The sequence below is a fragment of the Platichthys flesus genome, chromosome 12 (assembly GCF_949316205.1).
Source record: "Platichthys flesus chromosome 12, fPlaFle2.1, whole genome shotgun sequence".
NCBI classification, from domain to species: Eukaryota; Metazoa; Chordata; class Actinopteri; order Pleuronectiformes; family Pleuronectidae; genus Platichthys; species Platichthys flesus.
Window position 1 is genome coordinate 8221363 of NC_084956.1, and position 26345 is coordinate 8247707.

The 26345-nt window shown below is 42.1% G+C and overlaps 2 protein-coding genes across 2 annotated transcripts in view; one reads left to right on the top strand and one right to left on the bottom strand.

Moving 5' to 3' along the window:
* Positions 1 to 8422, top strand: part of LOC133966742 (VPS10 domain-containing receptor SorCS1-like) — a 46466-nt gene extending 38044 nt beyond the window's left edge. Inside the window, exons 24-27 of the mRNA XM_062401783.1 lie at positions 1949 to 2048; positions 3071 to 3179; positions 4323 to 4477; positions 6414 to 8422. Coding sequence (XP_062257767.1) covers positions 1949 to 2048; positions 3071 to 3179; positions 4323 to 4477; positions 6414 to 6472 — 423 coding nt within the window. The 3' untranslated portion in view covers positions 6473 to 8422. The remainder of the gene's footprint in view (positions 1 to 1948; positions 2049 to 3070; positions 3180 to 4322; positions 4478 to 6413) is intronic.
* A 1549-nt stretch (positions 8423 to 9971) lies between these two features.
* sorcs3b (sortilin related VPS10 domain containing receptor 3b) overlaps positions 9972 to 26345 on the bottom strand; it is a 42623-nt gene continuing 26249 nt past the window's right edge. The window contains exons 11-27 of the mRNA XM_062401685.1: positions 26236 to 26338; positions 25258 to 25334; positions 25062 to 25153; positions 24125 to 24232; positions 23764 to 23881; positions 23050 to 23183; positions 22348 to 22461; positions 21568 to 21739; positions 20068 to 20254; positions 19650 to 19783; positions 19181 to 19304; positions 18776 to 18888; positions 18327 to 18452; positions 17168 to 17267; positions 16145 to 16250; positions 15725 to 15885; positions 9972 to 11423 (exon numbers count right to left, since the gene is read on the bottom strand). Of these exons, the coding sequence (XP_062257669.1) occupies positions 11359 to 11423; positions 15725 to 15885; positions 16145 to 16250; positions 17168 to 17267; positions 18327 to 18452; positions 18776 to 18888; positions 19181 to 19304; positions 19650 to 19783; positions 20068 to 20254; positions 21568 to 21739; positions 22348 to 22461; positions 23050 to 23183; positions 23764 to 23881; positions 24125 to 24232; positions 25062 to 25153; positions 25258 to 25334; positions 26236 to 26338 (2034 nt within the window). The 3' untranslated portion in view covers positions 9972 to 11358. The remainder of the gene's footprint in view (positions 11424 to 15724; positions 15886 to 16144; positions 16251 to 17167; positions 17268 to 18326; positions 18453 to 18775; positions 18889 to 19180; positions 19305 to 19649; positions 19784 to 20067; positions 20255 to 21567; positions 21740 to 22347; positions 22462 to 23049; positions 23184 to 23763; positions 23882 to 24124; positions 24233 to 25061; positions 25154 to 25257; positions 25335 to 26235; positions 26339 to 26345) is intronic.

The following is a 26345-nucleotide window of genomic DNA, read 5'->3' on the forward strand; positions in this document are numbered from 1 at the left end:
TGCAACAATAAGGTTAACTTTGACAAATATAAATGCGGATGTGAAACTCGCAGTGATGAATTATCAAAGTCGGCCGAGTTTTAAAGTCTCCACGGATGTGTTTTCATACCAGGGGGCAATGAATGGACTCCACAGGCCGCGTGGTGGGGAGGGAAAACACTGCTACTTCTTGGTGAAGGTCAGCGGTAATGAAGACTGTACGTTTTTTGTTTTAATTGGGGTAATAAATGCAAAAAAACACAACCTCTGGAGTGGTTCATTAAGAGAAAATACAGAGAAGAGGAGCAGTATGTTGTGGCTGCACTGATAATATCATGCAGGTACATAAAATATCAGCTCATAAGATGCTTTCAAACCTCTAACTCACTTTCTGGATTCTAGATTAAACCTCAAAACAAACAACTGCCACTGATACCTTCTTCCCTTATTCTGGATTTCACAGTAGTTTAAACCTGCAGCAGGAACTTCTCTTGTTCCTTTAAGGATTGTTTTCCTCCCCTTCTTTTCCCCCCTAATTGCACTCATTTGTTTCACAGACGCTGAACCTCTCTGAAATGATTTTATGTCTTTATCGCTTAAGTGCTAAATGGCTTAATGTTCCCAGTGTCCCCATGCGCTTTGTGTTCCAATACCGTTGACAGAGCAACGCACCATGTGGACACTAGAGGGCAATGTCCTCCCACGTAAAAGCACAGAATCCTTCCCTGTCTCTGCACGTCACCTCTCAGGAGTTGAGACACTTGCATAAACCTCCAGATAATAACACGGCCATGGTCGTCTCCAGCCACCGTGCCTCGTGGCTGTTATTATTTTTCCTTAGAATAAAAAATAAGATTCCTGGATCTTCACAGTTGATCCCTCATCGAGCTGCTGGATATGTAAACAAAGCAATTAACCAGAGCCATTTTCTTAACGCACCAGCGAGACAGGGCTCATCTATTCATCATAACGGATGGGACCTCGATGTATCACAAGTAAACATCATTCTGCTGGCTCATAGTCAGACTTGAACTAAGTTAATAGGTATTTAATTACATTGATGCATCATATAATTGGCAGCATCGGGGAGGGAGAGGAACTGGGGCAGGCGGGCTGGATTGGGAATTAAAGAGATGTATTTATCTAAAGCCTGTCTGATTACCTGGCAGAACCTCACAGACAATAGGGTAATAAATCTTCAGTGCACTGTTCTCATCTCCTGTGAATGACTTGCAACGTGGATGCACTGAGTGAATGTGTGTCCTTGTGTCTGTGTATGTGTGTGTGTGGAGCAGCTTATTAAAATGTGTAATAGATTTACTGACCCTGATATGCCACTAGAACAAAAAGTAATTATTCAAACTGTGTAGAGCAGTCTAATTTTAACCAGTGGAAAGATTTTAGAAAGAGCGAGATGGAATTAGTGAGGCATTGCTAAGGACTCAAATAGGCTCCGGGAAGGCGTTTTGCTCTCGTGTTAAATGACTGCTTCATCAAGGTGCGAAAAACAGGAGGAGCTTCAGGGAGGAAAATAAAAAAAGTGCATTTTTATTATATGAGGGCAAATCCTTTTGATTTACAATGGCATCGACTCACTGAACTTTTACATCGCTTAATCACGTTGTATTGAAAGTAGGTAAACCTGAGGAGTTCCCTGAGGTAGAAAAAGCAGGATTCATTTTGTTAAATGTCACCTCCTCACTGTGAGCCCGCCGCCCTTTCTCCTCCTGATAAGGTTTCCATCGCCGTTTAATAGCCTGCTGCTGTGTCTATGCAGCAGGTTTGGTTTTCCTTCTTGTGTCATATCAACATTTGCACCTCTTTAGAAAGAGGCAAAAAATTCCGATTCATAATTTAGGCTGTCGGAAGAAATGACTCGCGGATGAAATATGGATGACAGTGGAGTATTGCTGTGCAGCCGCGGCTAACACGGTCCTCTCTGCTCTGTCACTCCTCCTCCTCCTCGCAGCTTTCTCAGGTTCTGCTAAGTGCTCTGAACCAGGACCTCGTCCAGTTCACACTCAAGCCGGGGGTGCAGGTGAACGTGTATGCCACGCGGCTGTCTCCGGGTGAGTCGGCCTTGCCTGCCCCACACATACCTGAAATACCTAATGGTGGCCCGAGCCGTTTCGGGGGGGAAGCGGTGCCTTTTGAGTGGTTGTCTCTTATTTTAGGCCACACATTGTGCAAGTCTTCCAGTCGGGAGATAAAGATGAATAGTAGGTCTGCAAGGAAAGAAACTACTTTAATATATGTATCCAGGACTCCATGGGCAGGAGTAATGGCACCGAGTGGATTTTCCCGGTGATATAAAGTAGCTTAATCTAACCCTCAAAGAACTAGAATGGCCCTTCTCTCTGCATGTTCCATTGCTGCAAATTCTAAATATTTTAGATGTATTTTACACTCACTTAGTGCTGAAATCAGTTTTAGTTAAAGCAGCGGATAGAAAATCTATCTGAAACTATTTCAAAATGAAGTTTATGAGCATAAATGACATGTTTACAGGTTCCTCCTCCTCAAATTTGAGAATTTACTGTTTTAAGTCGTTACAAATAGATTGTCTTTGACAAAATAATAAATACCTAAAGTCAACTTGTAAATAATGGATGTTTTTTACAATTTTTTGGACATTTTACTGACTAAAATAGTAGAATAGGAGTATGCACCCCCACCCAGGCCCAACGGTCCTCTTAAAATGCTGCATTTAAATTCACTAGATATGGATTTTTATCTGGATCTCTACCAAATCACACGCACGCATAGATATCAGAGCTCTAAATATGCCAGATTTTTAGATCAATTAATTAAAAACTAGCCTATCTCGGAGTGGTAGAGAAAATCAAAAATAATTCTTCCATCTGGCCCCTGATCTGGAAACATGACCTCCTCTGCAGAGGTTAAACTAGTTAAGTGTTTATTGGACATCAGCTCTCCTGCTCATGACTCTCACACATCGTCAAAGACACAGTGATGATTCTCCTCTGTTGTATAATAGGATTATTATATAATTCATATCCATATAAGATGAAAAAAAAGCATTTGCCCTGAGTGTGCTCTCATTTTCTCTTCCACTCTTTCTCCTTCAAAGCTCCTCTTGTGGACAGCAGCGATAGCAGCCACAGCGGCACTGCAGTCATCCTGCTCATCTCTGTCGTGCTGATGGGATTGGCTGTGTTTGTAATATACACGTTTAAAAGGTACAGTATATACTGGATGTGATCTATTGTAACCACACGCTGAGCACAGCCGCTGGGGGAAACAGCCAGATAGGTGTGAAAGCACATCGTGGAGAATATCAACAATAAGATAATGTAACTGCTGTTTTATTTGTGTGTGTGTGTGTGTGTGCACGGCGTGTGTTTGCATTTGCATAATGGCCTTATATAGAGTCGGCCCCATTATCTACAAGCTAGCACCTCGCTGCTGAACTCCTAAAAGTTTCCAGAAGTATCCCGACCCCATATATCTCTCAGTTATGGTCGTCCGCGGCACAATAATAGCTGGAGGAATAAGACGATTCCCCTCTGTCTCAATCTGCAGAATATTACAGGGAATGACAGTCTAATCAATTCTCCCAGAGAGCTGAATGGGTGTCATAGTCCCGCAGTTATCAATATTCATCTATCTGACAATGTGAGGGTTGACCTTTCGGAAATGCTAAACACAGCCATTCAAGGTGAGGCATCCTCTGCAGAATGGCAGGGAAGGTTGAGGAGATAAGTCCTGAGACAACACATATTATACAGTGAGGGACGTACAGTAAATAGCATCCTCCGCCAAAGGTAATCCCACGTCAATCACCGGGGGGGAAGCTTCACTCTGTCCGAGTTTTTTGGGGGGGGGATTTTTTTTTTGTACTCATTATAAAGTAAAAGACCACTTAACGTTAACTTTCTGGATTATAATTACTACATTAAGAAATCAACGTTGAGTCTCTTAAGCTGCCTCAGATGTCACAGCACCAGCTGTGGCTGCAAATTCACAGGGGGGGGGGGGGAATCTGAAATTAGAAATGCAAGATGTTAGTTTTAAGCAAGAATTGGATGGGTGGGTGGGTGTGGGGGCCTGCATCTGAGGGAATGAAAAATTGATTGAAAACCGAGGTGAACAATATGAAAGTGAGAGAGCAATGCCCAGTGGAACGCAAAATGCCCCAGTTTCCAGCTTCCAGGCGATCCTCTCCCATCCTTTAGCGGTTAAAAATAGCACATGACACATTATGCTTAGTGAAAACATTAGTGAAACAGACCTGATGGCAGGTTCCCATTAAGTTGCCTTTTTTAAATAAAAAAATCAGCTTTCTTTTTTCTTTTTTTCTTCCTCCCCTGCACGGCCTGCAGGAAGTTTCCCGGCATCAACACATACACAGCGGAGCAGCCTGACAAAGAACAAGAGGTCATCCCCACAGTGACCTCCATCGCCGTCCCGGACCCTGAGGGGGACAAGCTGACTCCACTGGATCATGTGGACGTACAGCTGGACTCAAAAAGCAGAGGTATATTCATTTATTTCTCCTTTTAAAGCTACAGGCACACCTCAGGAATACACAGGCTTTATTCGGATTGTTGGAAAGTGAAGGTTGTCTTTCGTGTTCTATCAGTCAGGCTGTGGTTTTAAAACCTGTAACGGACAATTAACAGAAAGACTGTAGTATCCCAACCGACCAGTATCTTGGCAACTGGTCATAAACGCAAAAAAACCCCTCAAATGTTCAGAACCATTGTAATTAAATGTTTGTGGAGTCTGGCGATGGAGGTTTTACTTCCCTTAGGTTTTGAGATAAAGAGATATCTATGTGATATCTGCTGCCGCACCATCACAGTGGAGTCGCGTGAAATTTCATTACGTGTAGCGACAGAGTTTTTGGGGAAATGAAAATTGCATTTTTTTGAAAATTCAACAAGGGCACGTCCTCCCTGGAACAATTTACCCATTTCTCTTGATCATCCGTAGAACGCAATGTGAACTGTTTGTTGTTGTTATTGTAAAAATAAAACAAAAAACATTCAGGGTGAAAACACAAAAGCAATTTGAATTTTCATTCCATTTTCCATTCGACTAAATTGAAGTTGATTTCGTTTGGACATTTTCCTCCGAAGTTGCAGAAGCACTGATGCTGTGTGTGTGTGTCTGTGTGTGTGTCTGTGTGTTAATGTTGTCGTCCTCATTCTGAGCACTGATTCGGCTTTTCATCTTGAAAAGACTTAACCACTTACCGTGAGGAAGCAGTGGAAACTGTTCACAAGAATAAAATTAAAGCTTCTTTTCTCCTGTACTTTTCCACCTTTTGTTCATCAACATAAACTCTGCTGCCAGATTATTAGGTACACCCACAGACTGTGTATACAGACGGACGACACGTCTCCACTTCCTCTCATTATACAAAAATTAAGCCTAAATATCCCGGATACAAACACCAACCATCTTTCACAATCAGGGCCAGAATATGCAGAGTTGGAATCGGGGGGGGGGGTGGATGGAGCCATGTCAGCACGCTCTCGACCAATTACGAGTCGGTCTCAGCTGTCACTCATGAAGCTTCATCCTGTTTTTAAAGCATGTAATAAATAACCAAAACAAGGCTTACAGGAATAAGGAGCACTTGGACATACCTCAGTGTGACAATTGAGATTAGTTATTTGACATAGAGGAGGGATTTATGACCTTTACCGCAGCACAGCCACCAGGGGGCAATTGAGACTCTTTTGGCTTCACTTACAGGGACGTGTCATCAATCTTTATAAACAGTGTGTGGGTACAACTGAACACAAATATTTGATTCTTACACAAACAAATGAGAAGGAAAAAACAAATCAGCGATTCATCATCCACCAGACTGGGAAGTGCAGCATCACTGCTATTAACCACTGGAAGTTCCAAATCGTTTGAATGCTCCGATCGTCACAAACATTTCCTCTATCTCCTTTGTGTTGGATTTGTGGCAGCGAACACAAATAAAACTCTGTGATTCGACAGACACTACAGGGAAAAATCAGTTTTCTATAAATTTTGCAAATCTAAAGCAGGTTTTCCCCTCGCGTTATCGTCCAAGTTGCCAAGATACAGTCATTACTGCGCGCTGTACTTATTCACCCGCCTGGGTTTGACATAGTGAGGTATTAGTATTCACAGGTAAGTGAAGCAGAATCAAGTGCGAGGCTAAAGTGATGAAATGTCAGGGTGAATTATTTGACCCAATAAAATAATTAGTGCATCAGGAAAGTAGCGGAGTGGTGAAAGCATTTTCATCAAGAAATATCTACGAGGTTCCAGCTGATTTACCTCCGACCCGCAGCTAAACAATCGACCCATCCAAGATAAATGTGTTTGCCTGCAAAAAAAAATAAAAATAAATAAATACACCCGCATGCAAATGGCTACATAAAATTCCTCCTGTCTTTTTTTCTCTCCCCTTTCTTCTCCCTCGCCAGGCTACCTGCCATCTCACACAGACATCACGCTCTCTGATGAAGCGCCCCATGTGTTTTAATGTTGAGAGTCTATGACCGACTCAAAAGCAATACATCTTCTTTGGCAGTTACTTCCAGCAAGCTATGAAACCACGGTCACAATGAATAGTCTCGAGTGTTTTTGCTGCCCATGCATGGATGGACCAGTTCACACTGTGCTGCCTAATCCCTCCGAGGAGACTGTACAGATTTATACTCGCTTCTTGGAAGAAAAAAAGAAAAAAAGGGGGGGGGGACACTTTTTGACTGGAAATACTTGTATTTTTTGCAAGGACATTGATCTTTTTATGTAAATAATAACATCCATAATGGAGGAGGTACAAGTTATTGGTCTCAGCTGTGTTACGGCTGCGTTTGCTCAAATATGAAAAAATATCAACCGGGGGGAGCAGAAGTGATGTGTAATAATATCTATGCTTTGTATTACCGCTCTTTTGGGCTTGTGTTTGTGAAGTTTACTTTGTTTAACTATGTGGAAGCAGCTTATCGGAGCTAAGACAGTGAGGGAGGCAGATTCATTAAGCTCTTTACAATCAGTTAATCTTATCTGCACATTCCCATCAAATGAAAGCTTGCAATATCCAGGAGATGAAGGAGGAGGGCCTCCAGTCCCAGATCTGTGTATTCCATCAAGTCTGTCTCTCTGCCGCTCCGAATGTTACACACGTCAGGAACAACAACACACCAACACAGGATGAAAGTGGATATAGGTGTGGAGAGTAGATGAGAAACGGAGCCATCCCTCTTGTTTAGGAGACTGAAGTTGTTTTAGTGGCACTGCAACAAAACGTTAAACCCACTTTAAAACAGATTATGAGCAAATCTTCTAATCTAAATCATGCATATGGATTAGAGTCGCGGCACCAGCCGTACATTTGATTTGATTTACAGACAAACAAAAGCCGTGACTTTTTAAACTTGCGCTTCGTAGTCGTTTGTTGCCCGGGAGCCTTTTCTTCTTGTACATTCTGGTTTCTAGGAGAACAATGTTTGATATGATGTTTATTTCCTCTGCGTTGAACAACAAGACTCAAACTCATCTGTGGGGATGCAGCAAGAAAAGAAATTAAATAAAAAAGTGCCACAGTTTTAATTAGTCATTAGTTCAAGGTTTATTAACTGCTAGATTCAGAGACTGCAGCTTGGGCTCAGATCCAAAATGTCTGATGTGTGTTTTTTTGTTGTTGTTTCTTTGAACTGATCTCACTGTGAAGGTTGTGGCGCCCTCACATGTGTAACCACCCCAGGTTGGCTGCGATGTTTTATTTATTCTCGCCTGTTCGTATTTAACCACGAGGAGACGGGCGGCTCCACATGGCTTCTCCTCTCAGTTTACAGTGAAAGCACAAGGAGCCCCCCCCGAGGACGTGCTGGACAAAGAGGGTGCCGAGGGACGCGCAGATAGAGAGAGACGTATCTCCTGTCAATAAGCCTCGGCCTACACACAGAGCCACTGTCTCTTTGGGATAAGTACTGAAGTTTTTCTTCATCAAACTTTTCTTTTTAAGTGTTGTCAGCATCATATGTCAGGAAGACAAATTGACAAGAGGCCGCTCCATACTTCTTCCCCTCTCCGATCCTCCATTTGAGCCCGGAGCATAAATAAACTTGTGCTCACGATCACATGAACTCTGTCTCCCCACCACCGATACATCAGAGGAGTTTCTACTCGGCTCTCGACATTTATTTAACTCAATACTTTCTGTTGTCCCACTAATCGACCTGTGAATATGACTGTGAACATATTTGCATGATGCTTTTTCTTTTTTTTTTTTGTCTATTTCAAGTTACTTGAAACTATGTCTTTACTAGCAGAAAAATGAAATGTTAGAAATGTGAACTGCAGTATTCTCCATTTTTCTCAAGAGGCCAGACGAGTCATTCATTACAAGTGACGTGTTTAATCAGTGGCTTGTTACTGTGGTTTTCATCTGATCTTGCAAAAAAGTAACATTGGTTTGCGGAATAAAGCAGAAACACAGCAGTGACGCTGCGTGGCTGGTTGAACTCACTCATTCCTAACAGCATGAACAGCTCATGTTCGATTCCGTTGGCTGCGGCTTTCAGTTGCGTTTGACTTTTGATTTAGTCCGTCACTCGACTTCATGAAGGGCAGAACGGTTCGACTCCGGCTCAACTGAAGCTTTGTCAGGCCGACGCTCTCACTTTGTGGTACTTGTGTTTTTTCCGCTCGGTCTCTAACAAGTTATCAAGGTTCAAAGTTTCAGTGGAGCCGTTTTCATGGCTGTGGGACGAGCGGGAGGACACTGAAAAGCACCGAGTAGCCTGGAGTGATTCTAATGGGCTCGTTGCTCAACTCTCCCACTGTGCTTCAAATTAATTATCTCCAACCCGGGAACACACACACACACACACACACACACACACACACACACACACACACACACACACACACACACACACACACACACACACACACACACACACACACACACACACACACACACACACACACACACACACACACACACACACACACAGAATCAAGGAAGATTTTCCCAGGCTGGGTCACACCTTGAATGAAAAATGTTCCACAACAATAACCCACAGCAATATTGTGTTAGCCACAGTGTGAAATTGATGAGCATGTTTCCTTTCATTGAGTGCTACATTACAGTGTCGGGCTGCAGCGAATCATCCATTAGTGATTGTCACCGTTCAATTTGATTGTGCCACTGCCGAACATCCCAGGGCAGTTAGAGAGAGGCCTTGGTGTTAATTCAGACTGAGAGCAGGAGCAGGAGTAAGACTCTCGGGGCGCCAATGGCTGCTGGAGTGATGAAGATTGGTGTGTGTGATATGAAGCTGCTGAAGTGGCAAACAAAATGCAAAACAGGTAGAAGGAAGGGCCTGGTCGCTCCCGCGCTTGTGTGTGTGTGTGTGTGTGTGTGCGCGAGGACTTGTTTCAGCCAATCAACTGCTCAATCCTGTTCTCCAACCTCAGTGTCACTTTGCCACGTTTATGTGCAGCACTTTAAAAGTTCTAAAGCCAGAAATTCTTCTTTTTGCAAAATCCGGTATCTCATCACTCGACTACAGCCGCGGTAATTGTTCCCATTAAATAGCAACTGCCTGTAAACGGTAGACTTGAGTGACGGAGCGATGGGGCTAGAACGCGGCTCGGAAGAGGTGTCAGATGGGAATCTTCACATGGGTGTTATCACACTTCTGTCCATTAAATCCTGCCGCAGAGCCTCTTTGGGATCATTAAAAGTGGTTTGCAGCGATGATACACTGTCGGCTACCAGGCACCTGCGTTTCCAATAAGGCCGCCGCTGTGTTGTAAAAACAAAGCTTCATGAGCCCATTTGTTTCCAGGTTTATGGTCACGGCGACACGGCCATTTCTCATCCACTGACAGCCCGGAGAAAAAAAGAAAGAAGCTGCTTCTGCATCACTCTGCTCAGGAAACAAAAGCCAGAACCATATTGAAATCTGAAAGTCTGCAAAGTGTCACTTGTGGTTGCATGTGATGGAAAAGATGAGAAAAAAACAGGGTTCCATATAAAAATACATTTATTTTGAACAATTTCAAAATGGCCATTTGTTCACAGTAAGAAATATGATTCAAAACAACAAGATGTTTGTTATCATTGACAAAAAAGGAACAATATCATAGATCATGCACAACTCTTTAGGCAATTGCACGACTGCACTATTAGACAGGGTGTGTTAATAACGTGTGTAATGTGTAAACTTTAAAATCACCATGGTATATATATTCATATATATATATATATACAGTACTCTGTCACCCTAAGTTAATGGAAAGTCTTTTATCACAGATAATTAGGGCATGCTACTGTAAAAAATACAAAATAAAAAAGGACATACAGCTGAAGGTCGTGGACACATCCGTCTGTCTGTGTTCGGTGGTTTGACTTTACAATAAAGTAGAATGGAGCTACTGTTTACATTTACATCCCATCTCTTTCTATATACAAGTTGCCAGAGACTCACATGTCCACACATGACACTTCCTGTCATGTGCCATCCATCAAAAACCAAACTACACATTGCTTTCTTTCACATTCACATTAATCAGATTTCAAAATTTTTTACATATATTCATTATATTTACAACTCAAAGACCTCTAGTTATCAGGCAGTTAATGTTAATGTTCATTCAGAATTTATTCTGAGTGATTTAAAAGTGTCATATCCAGATAATGACTGAGCCACAAATGGCCTATTAATTATATTTCTGTCATATGGATTTGACACAACATGTCCTCTCTTCAGTGACAACTTTTACTTTGACATTTTTATCGGTATAAGCCCTGTGTAGTAATATAAAGGCCTAATTTTATCATTATAGTAAAGTTGATTATAAATATTGACAAGACCCTCATGAAATTTCGATTGAATACTGATTATCCTTCACATTCTTTCTCTCCAAACCTTTTCTCATTTACATTGCATCAATATTCCCACCCGACCCGTTGTCAATTTCATTTCAGTGACTCAGCCTCCTACCCACATATTATCCTAATAAAAGAACCACATTGATGTCACAGGGAGCCAAGTAAATTGTCAGTATCGGCTGAATATTTATAAAACACTCAAATTAGTAATGTCACATCCATGGCGGTGGCAGAGAACGAGGGATCCCTGATGTTAATTGGACGTTTGGTGCCGGGCGATGTGGCTCTTATTGGCCAATTTCAGCAAATTCACCGCCCTCGAACTAGAGGTCTCTGGTTTGACGTGTTTATCTTCTTCAGGTTTTTTTAAACTACATACTTACTTATTCTATCCATGTGCGTTAACAACATGACTTTGAACGATAGCAGCTATCATCGTGAGATAAATAAATCAAAAAACAATGCAGACAAAAGCAAACTATCTCTGCACGATCGTGCCACAACAGCAATCTGTCCTTACTTTAGACATTAGTACAGTTTGGAAACTCCCTCGTTACAATTCTCTCCATGTTTCTTCCAATTCCTCCTGAAAAACATGCAAACAGAATTAGAAAAACACTGAATACAGGGACAGACTCCTTCGCCTCCACATGCACGTGACACGTTTCCAGCCTCTGAGATACTTCGGCTTCATCTGCGTGACACAGAATTCGGAGTGAAGTAATAACTGCTTTTAAACATCAATCAAACAAGCGGAAAAACTCAATCTAGATTTCTCTTATCGTTTCACTTGAAGATCAAATGGTTTGTGCGCTTGTGTTTTTTACACCAAATTATAAATTCATCACCAGGGCCTCTCGGTTGAAAAGCCCCCTGTTGTTTCAACAAAGGAACATGGCCGAGCCGAGCATGTGGGAGCTGCTGATGGAGGCCCCCGATAAGATGGAGCCGCTGTGACAAGAGGGGTCGTTCAGATTGTGCAGACACTGGCTTTTTCAAAAGGTGACATTTTCATCTTTCGATTGTGTCAGAATGTTTAAATGGAGTGATTTGTACAGAGCTGCAGCATACTCATAAATCAGGAGATCTTTGTCTGTCCTTCTCAACAACCGCTCATCCTGTCAACTTCTAACTTGGCAGTATTGTTAATGAAGTGTAATGTCGTCTATGAAATGTTTCGCCGAGACCAGAACACTAACCTCCCGAGGCGGATCTGTGGTTTTTGTGGGACGTAAAGGGGCCACAGTTTACACAGAGTCCTTTATATGTTTATTCCTGGTTCAGGGGGGTCAGCTCTAAGGCTTTGAGCAAAGCCACACATCATTGAAAATTGTGTACTTGTAAAAAGCTTACACAGTAAAATTTGATTGTTAGTATCATTAGTATGTGACTTTTTCTATGACTGACAGGACAGGGGCACTTCAAGGGCCAATCAGAGTTCAGCTGGGCCCCATCTGGATCCGCCCCTGCTAACCCCACTTATTTTTAACTGCACTGTAACATCTATAAAAATTGGGGTGACTCCACAGTGACGTCACAAACTGTAGCTTTGTGTTTGTGGCTACAACTCATTATCAACAACAAAGTAAAGATCGGTTCAGATTTGTTAAAGAAAATATGATTAGTGAGAATATGGAGCATAATTAACGATTTCAATCTATGCAGTTGGTATCACAATCACAGTGTGAAAAGGCAAAAGGTAAGATAGACTTTGAAATAGGGCATACAGGCTCCTCATCCAAATTCTTATTATTACTGTTTGCTCGAAAACGTCAAAGTAAATTTAGATGCTACAGCGCGGAGCCACTGACTCATGGTTGGCACCTTTCAAACTTTTCTCTGGTTTTCCTCATCTACCAGCAGATGAATTTCTATCTCACTCCAGTTTGCCTTTATTTTTTTATCCATTTCATACCAATCTATATATTTCATATGTTAATCGAGGCTGGATATATTGAAAATGCAAGAACTGATTATTTCGTGGAAACAGTTTTCATTTCACTGCAGTAAAACATTAATTCAGTTGCGTTTCTGGACGATGAATTTAAGTCATATATATTTTATGTACGGTTTTGGGTTCCTGAGGGAAATACCTTGATATTTGGCCGTTAAATGCTCCACTCTGTTCAGCAGATGTCTCCTGACTGTGACTCTCTGCTGTTCGGGGATGAGATCATGATGCACAGTGGGTTGTTAGAGATTTTCTTTTGACTGAAACTCATTATTAGGATCCATAAAACCGGAAGGGAGCCGCAGATTCATTCTCTTCTTCACGAGCGTCCCATCGTCATTCGATAGATTATGATTAGGCCATTAAAATACTTAGTACTATAAAAATACCTAAACATAGTTAGAACAACTGCTCTAAGCTTCTCCCACAAATAAAAGTGTTGATTACAAAGTTTTTTAGGAGAATAAGTATCACTAAGTAAGACTCGTCATTTATGAGCTGGTAAGTAGAAGTAACTTGATCAATTTATTTTACATCTTACACTTTTTACATCCAACGTCTTCTCTTTATATCTTAGGAGTAATTCTTATCCAGTGGATGAATTCCAAAAAAAGTTGACTTCCTCTCAGCACAAGAGCATTGTGGGTAGTGTAACGAGAGACTGATAGAAATAGCTGAAGATTTGATTTCAGGGACTTCATTTAAACACTTCTATTTCTGGGTAGACCTGTTCTGACGACCTCCTGTCTGGTGCAATTCATCATACTGAAGAATCCTGACTGTCTTTTTCACAGATTATTTATTTCCCACTTCTTCTGACCTGCAAACGTCGACTTTGTCACGAAACAAGAGCTAATATGAGCCGATGTGTGAATCATCACAACCATCTGGTATAAACACAAATTAAGATCATAAACTTAATCTACCTTACATACATTTTTTATTTCAATCTTTCAAACCCTGTATTTAATCTCCAAATCTTCCTTTTAACCTTCATGAATTTGAACTATTTGGACTTGACTTCACAGCCTGAAGCTGAGTCGTGTCAACTATCGACGGCTAACAGGTTTTTCTCCTTCTTCTTAGTGCTTGTGAAGCCATTTGGACTAAAATGAGAACACATTAAACCACTGAACCCGGACATTGATTAAATTAAAACTGGTTAATGTTTTTTTCTTCTGGTAGGGGGCATGTTTCCAGAGGCTGGAGCAAGACCTGAGGAAGATGTTACACTTCATAAAATAAACTGCAATTCAGAGGAATATTGTGCTTTGACCAGGTGTGTGTTTTAAATCCACATGTCAATCTACTCCCAATTCACTAGTGAGATATAATGATTACTGGTAATTGTGCTGTGAGTGGACAGTGACCTGCACTAGTGAGCTCATTTGAAAGCAGTTAGCTTAATTGTACACTTCTAAAAAGGGATGGAAGTTTTAAGGGAGCCTTTGTATCGCAGCCAAAGTCAGACAGCACGAGCATCAAGCCAGGCTTCAGAATATTAATGAAATCTTTAAACAGCAGGTAGTAAATTCATTTAATCTACCAAGGCTCCAAATCAAAGACCTCTTGCTGCTCTTGCCCTTTTTGCAAATAAACACTTCTGAAAGCCGCCGAAACCGAGTTAATTTTTATTTCAGCTCAGCAAGGACTCGGGAAGGTGGAAACAGCTGAGGGATGAGGAACGGCCAAAGTGCTGAGTGACCAGGAAAAAAAAAAGAAGGCCTGTAGCCCACACATCTGTGTCAGGAGCACTGCAATGCTACTTTTGTCAAATGTCCCCCGGCGTCTGCAGGGACCGAGCGCTTCTCATCTGAAAGACATCACGGCGGACGTCAGGCATAACGATCAGAAAGTTCACTTGTCACCGTGACGCCTGGTGACTGTGCAGATGCTGCCGTTGTGGGCGAGCCGTGCAATTTGCCCCAAAAAGAAGAAGTGACATGCTGCAGCCGTTCCAGAATCGCAGCTGTGATTTATATTTCAATGTACGGCAACATCAGTCACAGAGGAGCCCTTTGCATCCTCTAAATAAGACCGAGACGTATTTGTGTTTTTATGACTAAACCAAAGTACAGTTAAATTGTATTCAAAACAGATGCTGTTTTGATGTGATGTGTTTTGGGGCAATAAAACCTTAATCAGCATCATTCTCCTCCAGTGACAGTCATCCCTTAAATCCCGTATTAGTGTGTCTGAGGAGCACGCTGGTATAAACGCTCTGTGTATAATTTACACTTGGCGTTAAGCCTGCTGCACAGCTGCTGTTGTATTTTCTTCAAATTCTGTACTTTGACTTCAAACGTAACAGTAAATGTACTCATGAAGTACACGTACTGTACTTGAGTATTTAGCTGTTATATAGCTTTACTATTTGTGAATTCTAAAGGGAACTCTTAGGATTCATTTGTATTTTTACTATTATTTAATTTGACACTTTTCCACAATAAAACTTGCACATGTTTTTTGTGATTTCTTTTAACTCCACTGAAAACAATGCATTGCTACAGTAGTTTAATAGTTACATTTCTAAAATAGCTCTAGATTTAATTGGGCACTACATTAGAATGCGGTTCACAGCCGTGTAAGTAAAACGGCGACATGAACTGTATAAACGTCCTCAGTTTCCAGGGTTGGCACAAGTGATGCTAATTACAACTTCAGCAATAGATGAAACAACAAGGATGGCAATCATCACTCCACACAGGGGGAGGAGCCTACGGATGAATAGATATGTTATACAAGTTCCTATTTTTTGTAAATGCACTGTTATCAGATAAGTAGTCGGTATAAACCAATAAACAATTTGCAGGTATTGGAATCATGAAGGGATATCGGTGTCAGAACATCACTAACTGTATCAATAATAATGATCCTTTGATATAATATATAGAAATAGTTGTAGTATTAGAGGTAAAAAGTGTGTCGTGAAGTACCTCTGCTTCTGGCCTCCAGATCTTTTGCCATGAGCTCTTTCGGAGCCGAAAAATCACTGAGCTTCACTTTGGACATGTTGTCGTTCTGACCGACCGTGCTGATCACCTCCGGCTCCTTCTCGTGGCTGTCCTCCGTCTCGACGTGGATCCAAGGGATTTTCCTGAGATCAAATTGAGATATAAAGTTGTATTCAGTACCGTTCGCTTTCCGATCAAAACACATAGACCTCAGAAAAACCCTGAAAGACCATATATGTAATTGAGTAATCTGTCTGGCAGCTTGTTTTTATTTCTGGTGTGTGTTTTTACCCTATGTTTTGTTTTTGTTTGTGAATTTGTATTATGTCTTGTCAACACTTTGTTATGTATCTGAAAATTGTAAATAAAGTATTAAAAAAAAAACTAAAAAAACACACAGACCTTTTGAACTTGTAGATGAAGAACGCGGCGACGCCGACAAATACCACGGAGAGCAGCATCAGCATGGCCGACCCACTGTGGATGGCGTTTGAATCCACAAGGGGCGCTGAAAGGCAAACACGTCACACACAAGTCACATTTACAAACAAAGACAAATGTGTTAAAACCCCTTTTCTATTTTTTTTCTTCCCCTAAGCTATGTCTTATTTCAGGGAGATTTGGTTTATTATCCCATGTCATGTAACAACTGCTCGCACAGTTTGAAGAGCGGCTCTCTGCACGTCATCCCCTCTGGGTATTAAAAGGAACCTTTAGGAGGTCCGCCCGCCTCTCCCTGGGGCTCATCGTGCAGGTGAGCTTATGCATAGTCATGGCTTTTTTAAACGCTGAGACGCAATATTCCCCCCCCCCCCCCGGCCATCTCTCCCTCCTTCCCAGAGAAGCTTGTGAAGTCTGTGACCTTTCTGGATCATTTTAAAGGCAACCCGGACCTTTGTATGCAGACACAAATGAAGACAGATCCGTCGGAGGAGGGAAAGGGTAAAGCCACGCGGGGTTGATCGACACGTTTTGGCGATATGCTAAAGACACGATGACCCGCTTGATTTCCACGGTGCATACCAAACGCCTTCTTTGTCAATCACGCCATTGATCGGCTGACTTCGAAGTGAGCTGCCATCTTAGAGCGTCAGGTGCAGGAGTGATAGACGGCGAAGGATATTAAAATCCTGTGACATGGAGTGTGATATGAATCTCACTCAGGGAATGCTGTCGTCCTTGCCTTGTTTCATTTTTTGGAACTCTCTGTCAAAGCCTCCCGAGAGAAGATATGTGGCTTATGTTTTTCATATCCTTGAACAGAATAAATGGATGTGTGGACAGACTGTACTTAACTGGCATAAATTAAGCCGCAGGCCTTTTTTTAGAAAGATTTTTTTATGGAGCTGCAAAGGTTTTCAAATCGGAATAGTACACTGGTCCAGCTGTGCAGGGATCAGGAGCCGAGATAACAATCAATCTTACCCAGAGTTTGCTGAGTCATGTAGACAATAATGCGAACGTCAGTTTTCAGCTCAAAGTGGATCAGCTCTTGATTCAGGGCAGTGACAAAAATATCCGATATCTGCAAAAGACAAACAAAAACATTCTGAGATGTGAAAAAACGATTTCTCTGAGATTAATCACCAATTAATTGTTGATTTACAGCCACGTCTCTTTTACATTCAACATGTCAACAACATTGTTTAGTTCAAAATTGCTTTTTAACAAGATCGCAAAACTAATATCTGAGCTTGAGCCGGGAGGTGATTAGCTTAACTTAGCATAACGACGGGGAGCAGGGAGAAAGAGCCCGGCTCTCTTCGCAGTTAAGAAATTCAACCATTAACTTCCAAATATTTATTTATTTAACAGAATATTAAACTGTCATATTTACTTTTCATTGTATGTTCAGTATAAACAACTGAGATAAATAGAGAGACTGACAGAAATGTATTTTCGGGAGACGATGCTGATTCTGATATTGGGGAGTGAAGAATTTCAAAGATTTGTGATTATGATTGAGAAATACGAATACAACCAACTAAATAGAACCTGACGTAAGATAATATTACTTATACACAATTATTGGATCATACATAATGAATAAGTGGCTTCAGTAGAAGCAATGTTCTTACTCCCTTTAGCATTTACAGGGACACTGAAGTTAACCAATTTTTTTTCATGGCTATCTTAAGTGGAAAACATAAATAGTGTTTTCTGCATTCTGTAATATAAAAGTTTTCATTCTGGTGCATCATTGTATAAATAAACTCTGATACAAAGAAACTCATGTCTTTTTTAAACAGCCTCCCGATAAGATGTGTCTTTCTGTCTTCAGTGATCTTAAATCTAACTCATATAACTCTGCAAAGGAAAGTGCTTCAAGGATGTGAAACAATTCTTTTAAACACATTTTGGTTTGTTGAATTCTAAACTTGACATCTTAAAAAAAAAAACTGAGCCGAAACTAATTAATTTCCGTGTTTACTTTGACATGTTTTGGCCAGAGACTTCAAGTCCTTTTTTCTATCTAATCACATCTTGTTATTGAAGGTGTCAGACCAGTTGAAGTGGAGACAGCTTCTAAATCAAAGTTCACATGAAAACTAAACTCAATATTTCCAGATTTCACGGTTCTCACCATTTCCAGAGGCTCCCCTTTGAATTCACTGGAGGGGTGTGCATCGGGCAGGATGAAGAGCTCCGCTGTGGTCGGAAGTCCCGGGTACAGAGACACCAGCAGCTGATCCTCATGAACCCCCGTCACCTGCAGCAAGGGGACAAAACCAGTCTCAGGTTTAACTCCACAGAAGAGTTTGTGAAGTTGATTTAGCCCAGAGTTACAAGTTTGGGCTGTTGCCTCCCGACTCTGTCCCATGGCTAACATTTCCACTTCAGCTTCAATTGAGATTAACACGAGTCTGCACACTGTCGTCACAGGTAAACCATAAGAAGAACACATTTCTCACATGGACCCATAAAACATCATGTCCGCTGTATCAATACTGCAAACAGGTATGAAATAGTAATGACCCTGAAAGCCACTGTGGCTCCAGTACAGATCTCCGAGGGAGGGGGGACGAGATGTACCTGTGACAGAGCTGTCCTCACCACACGGCCTATGTCCTCCCTCCACTCAGAGATGTCAGGATTGTGCTCGTCAAGCGCCGGCGAGAACGACAACAGCAGCGACCTGAAGAACTCTGGGGAAAAAAAGAAGAGGTGCGGCCATGTCCGTTAGAATATGAATGCTGCGTCTGGTTTGGTTTTTCCATTAATCTGATGTGCGGTTTTGTCTTTTTTCATTTGGCAACAGATCCCTTGAAGTTAATTGCTCCTCAAGATTTCGTGTTCGTTTACCGTGACGCTTTATTCATTAAATAGGTTCCGTGTTGACATCAACATGGCGGCGCTCGCAGCATGGACCGGCAGGCATCATACTTTACCCGAGATAGTGCATCGCATATTCATGTGACGCGTATCGCTACCACTCACCTTTAACTGTTATAACTTTGGAATCCTGCATTACGGTGCTTCCAGAAGCAACCTGGACGGTGACCTTGTTTAGTCCCTCCCTCTGAAATGTGTGTGAGATGCTTCCCTCCAAGGTTATAATGGGCTGGATTGCAAAGGGGGGAAAAAAGAACAGAGCGAGTTGCACAGAAAAACCCTTTTCCTCTGAGTCAGATGTAGAAATGAATGCACATGCTGCCCTTGACACACTGTATAATGAGGCGGTGCTGCAGTGAGCACAATCAACGTGATAAATAAATATGACCAGCCATCTTAGCCCTTCCAGAAAGACACAGGAATGTCACGTGCAGTTACATCACATATGGTTTGTGCTAAAGCCGGATAGATTTACCGCGACACGAGGGCATGTGCAGAGGAGCAGGAGAATGGAAACAGGACTTAAGGAGCGTGATTGTGTGGAACAACAGGAGTAGGAGGAGAAGCTTCTCACCTCTGAGCTGTTGTCAAACCACCAGAAGAAGGTCAATGTTCTGGTGTGAGTCGGCCAAACCACCGCAGTAAGGTTAGCCTCCTTCCCCCTGATGGCTACAATCGGAGCGGAGAGGTATACACGCTCCACTGGACCTGAGGCAACGCACACAACCGACCGTGAATGCATACACACGTGCGCACACAAATAAACCCACACAGATTCAGCAAACTCTGAAATATTACCGCAATCACCGCTGATGTATATGTGGCTCCAGGTGTGTGCTTTCTGTATTTTCCCAACGCTAAAAATGCATAAACGTAATGCGACCGTGACTGAAATGAATTCCAGCCGTGTTGGAACGTGACTGTCCATGAAAGAGGAGACGTTGTTCAAGCTGCATGCACTGCCGCTGGGAATGAGTAATGGTGTCACATACTGGTGATGTGCAGAAACAGGGTGCTGCTGTCAGATCCCTGGCTGTTCTCTGCCGCCGCCGCCACCCGGTAGATCCCGGTCGTTCTGTAAATGTGCCTGATGCCGTCATCGGTCCGGCTCAGGTTGGAGTAGATGATCCTGATGCCGTCCCCGAAGTCGAGCTGGATGCTGGTCCCCGGCGAGTCTCCCTGTGGACGCACGGTAGGACACGGCATCTGTCACCACGGCTTAGGTCGGGATGCTTCAAGTTGGGCCACATACAAGCGAGGTAAGAACAGTCCACTACCAGAGTGCTCGGGCTGAGAGGTTGTGTAAGCCGTGTCACAAACACTTTGAAGGTGATATCGGATGGAAGGAGACAAATTCAACCCAGGAAAGAAGAGGAAAAGTAAAGAGAGTTGCCGAGGTCATCATGGGTTTCCTTTGGTACCCTCTTCCCAAATGATAAAATAATCTATCTATAACCCCCTTTTTTTAATTTAAACCAAAACAAGAAAATAAAACACATTTTCTTGCAAACCCTCGGGGGCATCTAGCCATGCAGATATCTTTGGTTTTATTTACTCATGCTTTCAGATATCTGGTTAAGGGGGGGGCATTCATTTGTAGTGCTGGCAGCGATGAAAAAATCTTTAAGGGCTCAACAACAACTTGTTTTTCAGATTCAGCATCACAGAACACACTGTGTGTATTTAGTCTATTTTTCAGTAGGGAAAGTGTTCACAGTGCCATCTGATGATTATCCAGAGTTAACGAGGACATTGTTTGATTTGTTTTTAATTCAAACTAAATTCTATTCATCCCCATGGCATTGAGCTGGAGGCAGAAATCTTCATGATATCTCACAAACTGGGCAAATAAAAACAAAACTATATGAAAAATAGGTTTTGCTTGTGATGTGGATCCAGGGATATGGCAATGTCATTCTATTCGAACTGAAATGTCTCAACAATGTCTCAACAATGTCTGATCAGATATGTGAATGTCTTCATGGATCTGCAAATCTCCCTGTGGAACGTGTGTGTGTGTGTGTGTTTGTGTGTGTGTGTGCAAGCAGATTTCAAAATGTCTATAAAGGAAAATCTTCAAATCCGTATTTATAATCTCTGTGCATGATCGGATTTGCAATATTTGTTTTTTCAAAAATCTGCAAACACGTATTCAGAATCCGTGAGTGTGTGTTATTAGATATTTATATGTTTACAGAGAAAACTTCAGATATGTATTCAGATTTGAAACTGTATTGATATCTGTAAATGTGTGGACAAATCTGTAAACACACACATGGAGAATAACAGCTGAAAAGTTTTTTGTCAAGTCATCAGTTTCTACTCAGGCTGCCTCTCATTGGCTGTTTTTGTTTTTACATGTGACTTTTGTCTGTGAGTTCAGGAGCTGCAGTTTTCACACCACCAGCCTTCAGACTCATACTGTTGGGTTAAGGTTTCCCTCATACTACAGCTACCACTTCCTAAAACCCGGAAATGAAACTTTGACTCACGTCGTCGAGGTAGACGTTGAAGGTGACGTTGCTCCCGACGGTGGCACTGAGCTCGCCCTGATTGGTGGAGAGCCGGAGGCCTCGTGGCGCCCTGGGACGACACGCCTGCCTCCTGGGGGAGAACACGTTCTTCACCGCCTCCTTACAGTTATTGGACAAAACCTTCCGATACCTTTAAGGATTGAGTTCAAAACATCAGAGTTACATGTCCTGTTGCATTTCCATAGCATAACATATATTTAAATATTCACTGTTCATTGTTATGATCTGTTTTGATACATATTTGTTGTATCTCTGCCTTGTAAGGTGACCTTGAGTGCCATGAAAGACTCCTAAAGGCAGGTTTTCTACTGCTGCTTTTACTTGTGACCCTGTGTCTCGAACATTTCAAGCTTTCTTTTGTTATTTGATATTCTTGGAGCTTTTTCAACACCATCTTAAATTTATTTGAATTTATTCCACATCTGAGCGACTCCACAATTTCCCTTTCCGCTATTATTTGTGGAACAATAGTGTCCTTCAGCAGCGCACAGACTTAATGTGCACACTTGCCTCTCCCGCGTATTCTTAATTCTGTCGAGTGTGAACACGCTGCATACTCAACACCTGTTTTGCATGATTTGGTGGAGTTTAGACAGAGTGTCTCACTTTTCCAGCTTCACTCTGAACCAATGAGGAAGCAAACCTTCCTTTTTCTGTTTGTTCTCTTGACAACATGACAAACGAGCTCGAATGGAATAATATTGTTCGGTGATGGGTTGAGTATTGGGAGGCACTTACCCGGTGCTGTTAAGGAAGCTTTGGCTGCTGCTGCAGCTTTTAGCCGCACCATTTGGATTAAACCAAAAGGCAGGGGAGCACTTCCCGTCCGCCTGGCGCTCCCACCCATAATCACTGCCAAAAAAAAAAGATGACACTTCATGAAATGACAAACACGGCTACTCAAATAGTCTAGCTCCTACAAGCTTCTGCAGCGGGGCAAATGCTCCGCAGTTGGATTTGTGGCATATTTTAAGACCTTAACTAGAGACATGATTGTCAGACAAGCAGGATCAAAGGGAATTTTAACACAGATGGATAAAAGATATTTAAAATTCATTTAGTAATTCATTATTAATTGAATTCTAATAAGTCACTTGACATTATGCAAATTACAGCAGCGCAATGAAGGTTCCTAACTTCCGTCTAAAAATGTTCAGATTGTAATTAGGTTGGACGAATAGAGTCATATTGGTTATCCAGTGAATAATATGCAATGGGAGATGGATATCAAGAGGTACGAAATGCAGCAGGCTGATTCATCTGCTATTGATTAGAAATGTCCACAAGCCCCTGTTAGCTCGGTACAATTGAATTAGACGTTCAAAAGGAGAGCGTTTGTTTTGTAAACATGTAATGAAAGAAATTAAAGACCACTGGGGATAGAAGTGTGAGTTACAGTTGGGTCCCAGTCGGGGGAAAGCCGAGAGACGAAGTCATTACCATTCAAAATCAAAGGCTGTGCAGAGGCACGGCTCCGAGGAATAGATCCTGGAATAGTCCTGGGCCAGCATGCACCGGTTGCCTGGCCTGCGCTTCATGAAGATCTGCTTCTCGCCCATCACACACAGCTCCCCCTGTCAGACAGGGAAAAACATGCTCCGGTTTTTCACATGTGTGAAACAGGGTCGAGAGAGAGAGAGAGACAGGAGAGAGGAAGCAGAAAGAAGAACGGCACTCGGCATAGCGCAGACCTCCGCCAAGGCCCGACAGCCCCTTTAAAAAACAGATTTAAATTCACTACAGCCAGATTTTTATTTGGATCTGCACCACATCTCATTTCATAGATATCAGTTCTCTAAATGTACATGTTTTTCAAATCAAGATCCATCCATTATTTCCAGAGAGAATGGGGAAAATGTTAAAAAACTGCAAATCTCGGAATGTAAAATAAACGAAGGAAAGATCCGGACCCACACAAATTTGTTATGACATCTTCCTTGACCTACATCCTTCCACTAAGTTTCGTGGAAATCCGATCTGTTATTTTGTGCTCACAAATTAGCAAACAAACACATCAGGGTCAAAACATCCTTGGTGGAGGTAAAACTTCTTGCTCATGCATTAAGCAAGTGTACTGTGTTTACACTGACAGCGGACAAACATGCATCTCCTGGTGTTGACAATTAAATCAATGACGTTAAATATTGCTGTTACCTTGTTGTGCAGTTGCCATTTCTGATAATCCCCACCCATGCATCTCCTGCTAAAGAGGCCCATGTAGTCGATCTTGATCAGCTGCCACTCTGACCGATGGCTGAAGTGCCCGAAGAAGCTGGGAAAATGATTTACAGAAACGCAAATATTAGATAAGACCGTCCCCGAGATACAGATATACACATTTTAGATATGAAACAAAGAGCAGCTGCTGAATCTGAAGTCTGGCATTTATCTTGACAGATGAGATAAAATTCCCTTTTCGTGAAACGTCATCGGGGAGAATCACAGGAGAAGCTTATTCCAAAGCCTGATATTTGTTTTATTTCCTCCTCCGCTGTACATTTGTGTGTCTGCATACGTGATAATGTGATTGTCAGATTCCGGCTCCATCAGGACCCCATCCACAAACAGAGGTGCCGCAGAGAAACTGTGCCTGTCCCACTTCTTTCCTTCATCGAGACTGATCCTGGATTCAAAATGAAAAAAACAAAAAAAACAACAGTTGTTAACGCCCGCGCTTCTGTTCCATTTATCAGCTCTTATCTATCTGCGGTGGATAAATATATTTCTTCCCGATGAACAGAGCATCAAACACCCGTGCCTCACAAGTTGAGTTGTGAAAAACAAGGTAAAAGGGAACATGATAAAATATTACAGGTCATTTCGCTTCAGCTGCCGTTGAAGAATGAAACACCTTGGATTCTCTTCGATGTGAAGAATCATCTCGACAACAGGCTGAACACCGGAACAAATGTTACTCGGCCCGGGAAACGTTTTGAAGGTGACAAAACAGAAAAAAAAAAAGAGATATGACTCAGATTGTAACATTAGACTTTTGAGGGGGTTTCAAATCACCTTTCCTGGAGCTTAATCACTTTTGACAGGGCTGTGGTGTGCGGGGACATCAAAGTAGGTAGTGTTACAGCGCTCCCACAATATGAGGGAGTTATAAGGGCATCCTCAGTCTCATATTTCCACCCGGCACTACTTTGCATTTACATAAAAGCACTCCAACCACATATCCAACACAGAGAACAAAGCTGTGACAGGCTCTCCTCTGTTGGAAATGAATCCTGACTCTGGTTTTGAAGCTGCAGAGGCAATAAAATAATCATGCAAACTTGGCCCATCAGCATTTCAAAACATAAAGGGTAATCATACACTGCACCATCGACGCCCCCTCCCCAGAAAAGTGAGATTACACCGAAGTAATTTCCCCCGCTATTGCTCCAGTGTCCGTATCCTACTCACAGCAATTAGGACATCAGGGACTGAGGAAGGGTCGCTCCACCTACCACAAGTGTTGGATCGGCGTCGGTGCGTGCAGGACCGCCAGCAGAGCCCCGCCGTTGTCCAGAAACCAAATGTTGTGCTCTTCATCGAAAATCTGCATTGATGCACGGCGAAAAAAAAATACACATTTGCTCCACTTATGACAACAAACTTCTAATATGAATACATCATCCGCACGTAGACCCAGATGGCTCTCACCTGTCTCCAGCTATTTCCTGCATCAGATGTTATAAACATCCCAAGGTTGGTGGAGGACAGCTCTGTTCCAATATTCCCTAAGTACAGAAACATGAATAATTTTCAGCCACTGTGTATTTACATAGAAAAGACTCCACAACAAACCCATGTGCACAAACACCCGATAGAACGAGAAGAGCTATTCTCTGAGCGTGTCCTCATTCTCCAGCGGAGGACGATGTTATGACTTCCTGCCACCTGATCGGCTCGGTTTAAATGTGACGTTTGGGAGTTGCAGGTTCAGTGTCGATGACAGAAAGAGGGAAGTGTGTGATTGGTGTGCTGTGTTTTGCTACAACGCATTTACCTGAGCAAATAAAGGTACATCTGGTGTTCTAATACTATGAGTGAAGGGCTATTGAGGCCCGCTGTAGTGTGCAGGACAAGTCAGGTAAGTTGCGATGATATAACTGGGGAAAATATATTAACATGCTGATTGTGGATTGTTCATCTGTCCATCTAGCCTCTTTCTATTCATTTATCCATCAATTTTAAAACTATTTATATCTCTGGCATTGCATTAGTGTTTTTTTTACAAGCTTTTTTCTCATCTTATTCTACAGAACACTTCCACATGCATCTCATGTGTGGAGACATATAAAGCCAGCCAATGTAGAAGGCAAGGCTGTGTACATTTGCAAATACTGTGCAAAGACCTATGTTGAGAATGACAAAAAAATGCAGAAGCATATAGTCAAGTGCCCAAAGTTTCCTCAGGGCTCAAATCAGCCGATAACAAAACAAAATGTTTATATTTATGTCTGTATATGACAAGGTAAATGCAGTTAGTATAAATTACCCACAAAATGTCACGTTTATTCCCGTTAATTCCCATGGAAAGTTTCAAACTTGGAATATTCCCGGAATTTTGCAACCCCAGCTAAGATGAACGGTTCTCCAGAGTCACATACAGACAGACATTCATTCATGTGACCCCACCTGTAGCCACAATGATCCCAGGTACAGACTTCTTGCTGGTGATGGGTCCAGACGTGTAGGGATTCTCCATCATCTCCAGATGAAGATGCAGCGAGCAAAATGGCTGTCAA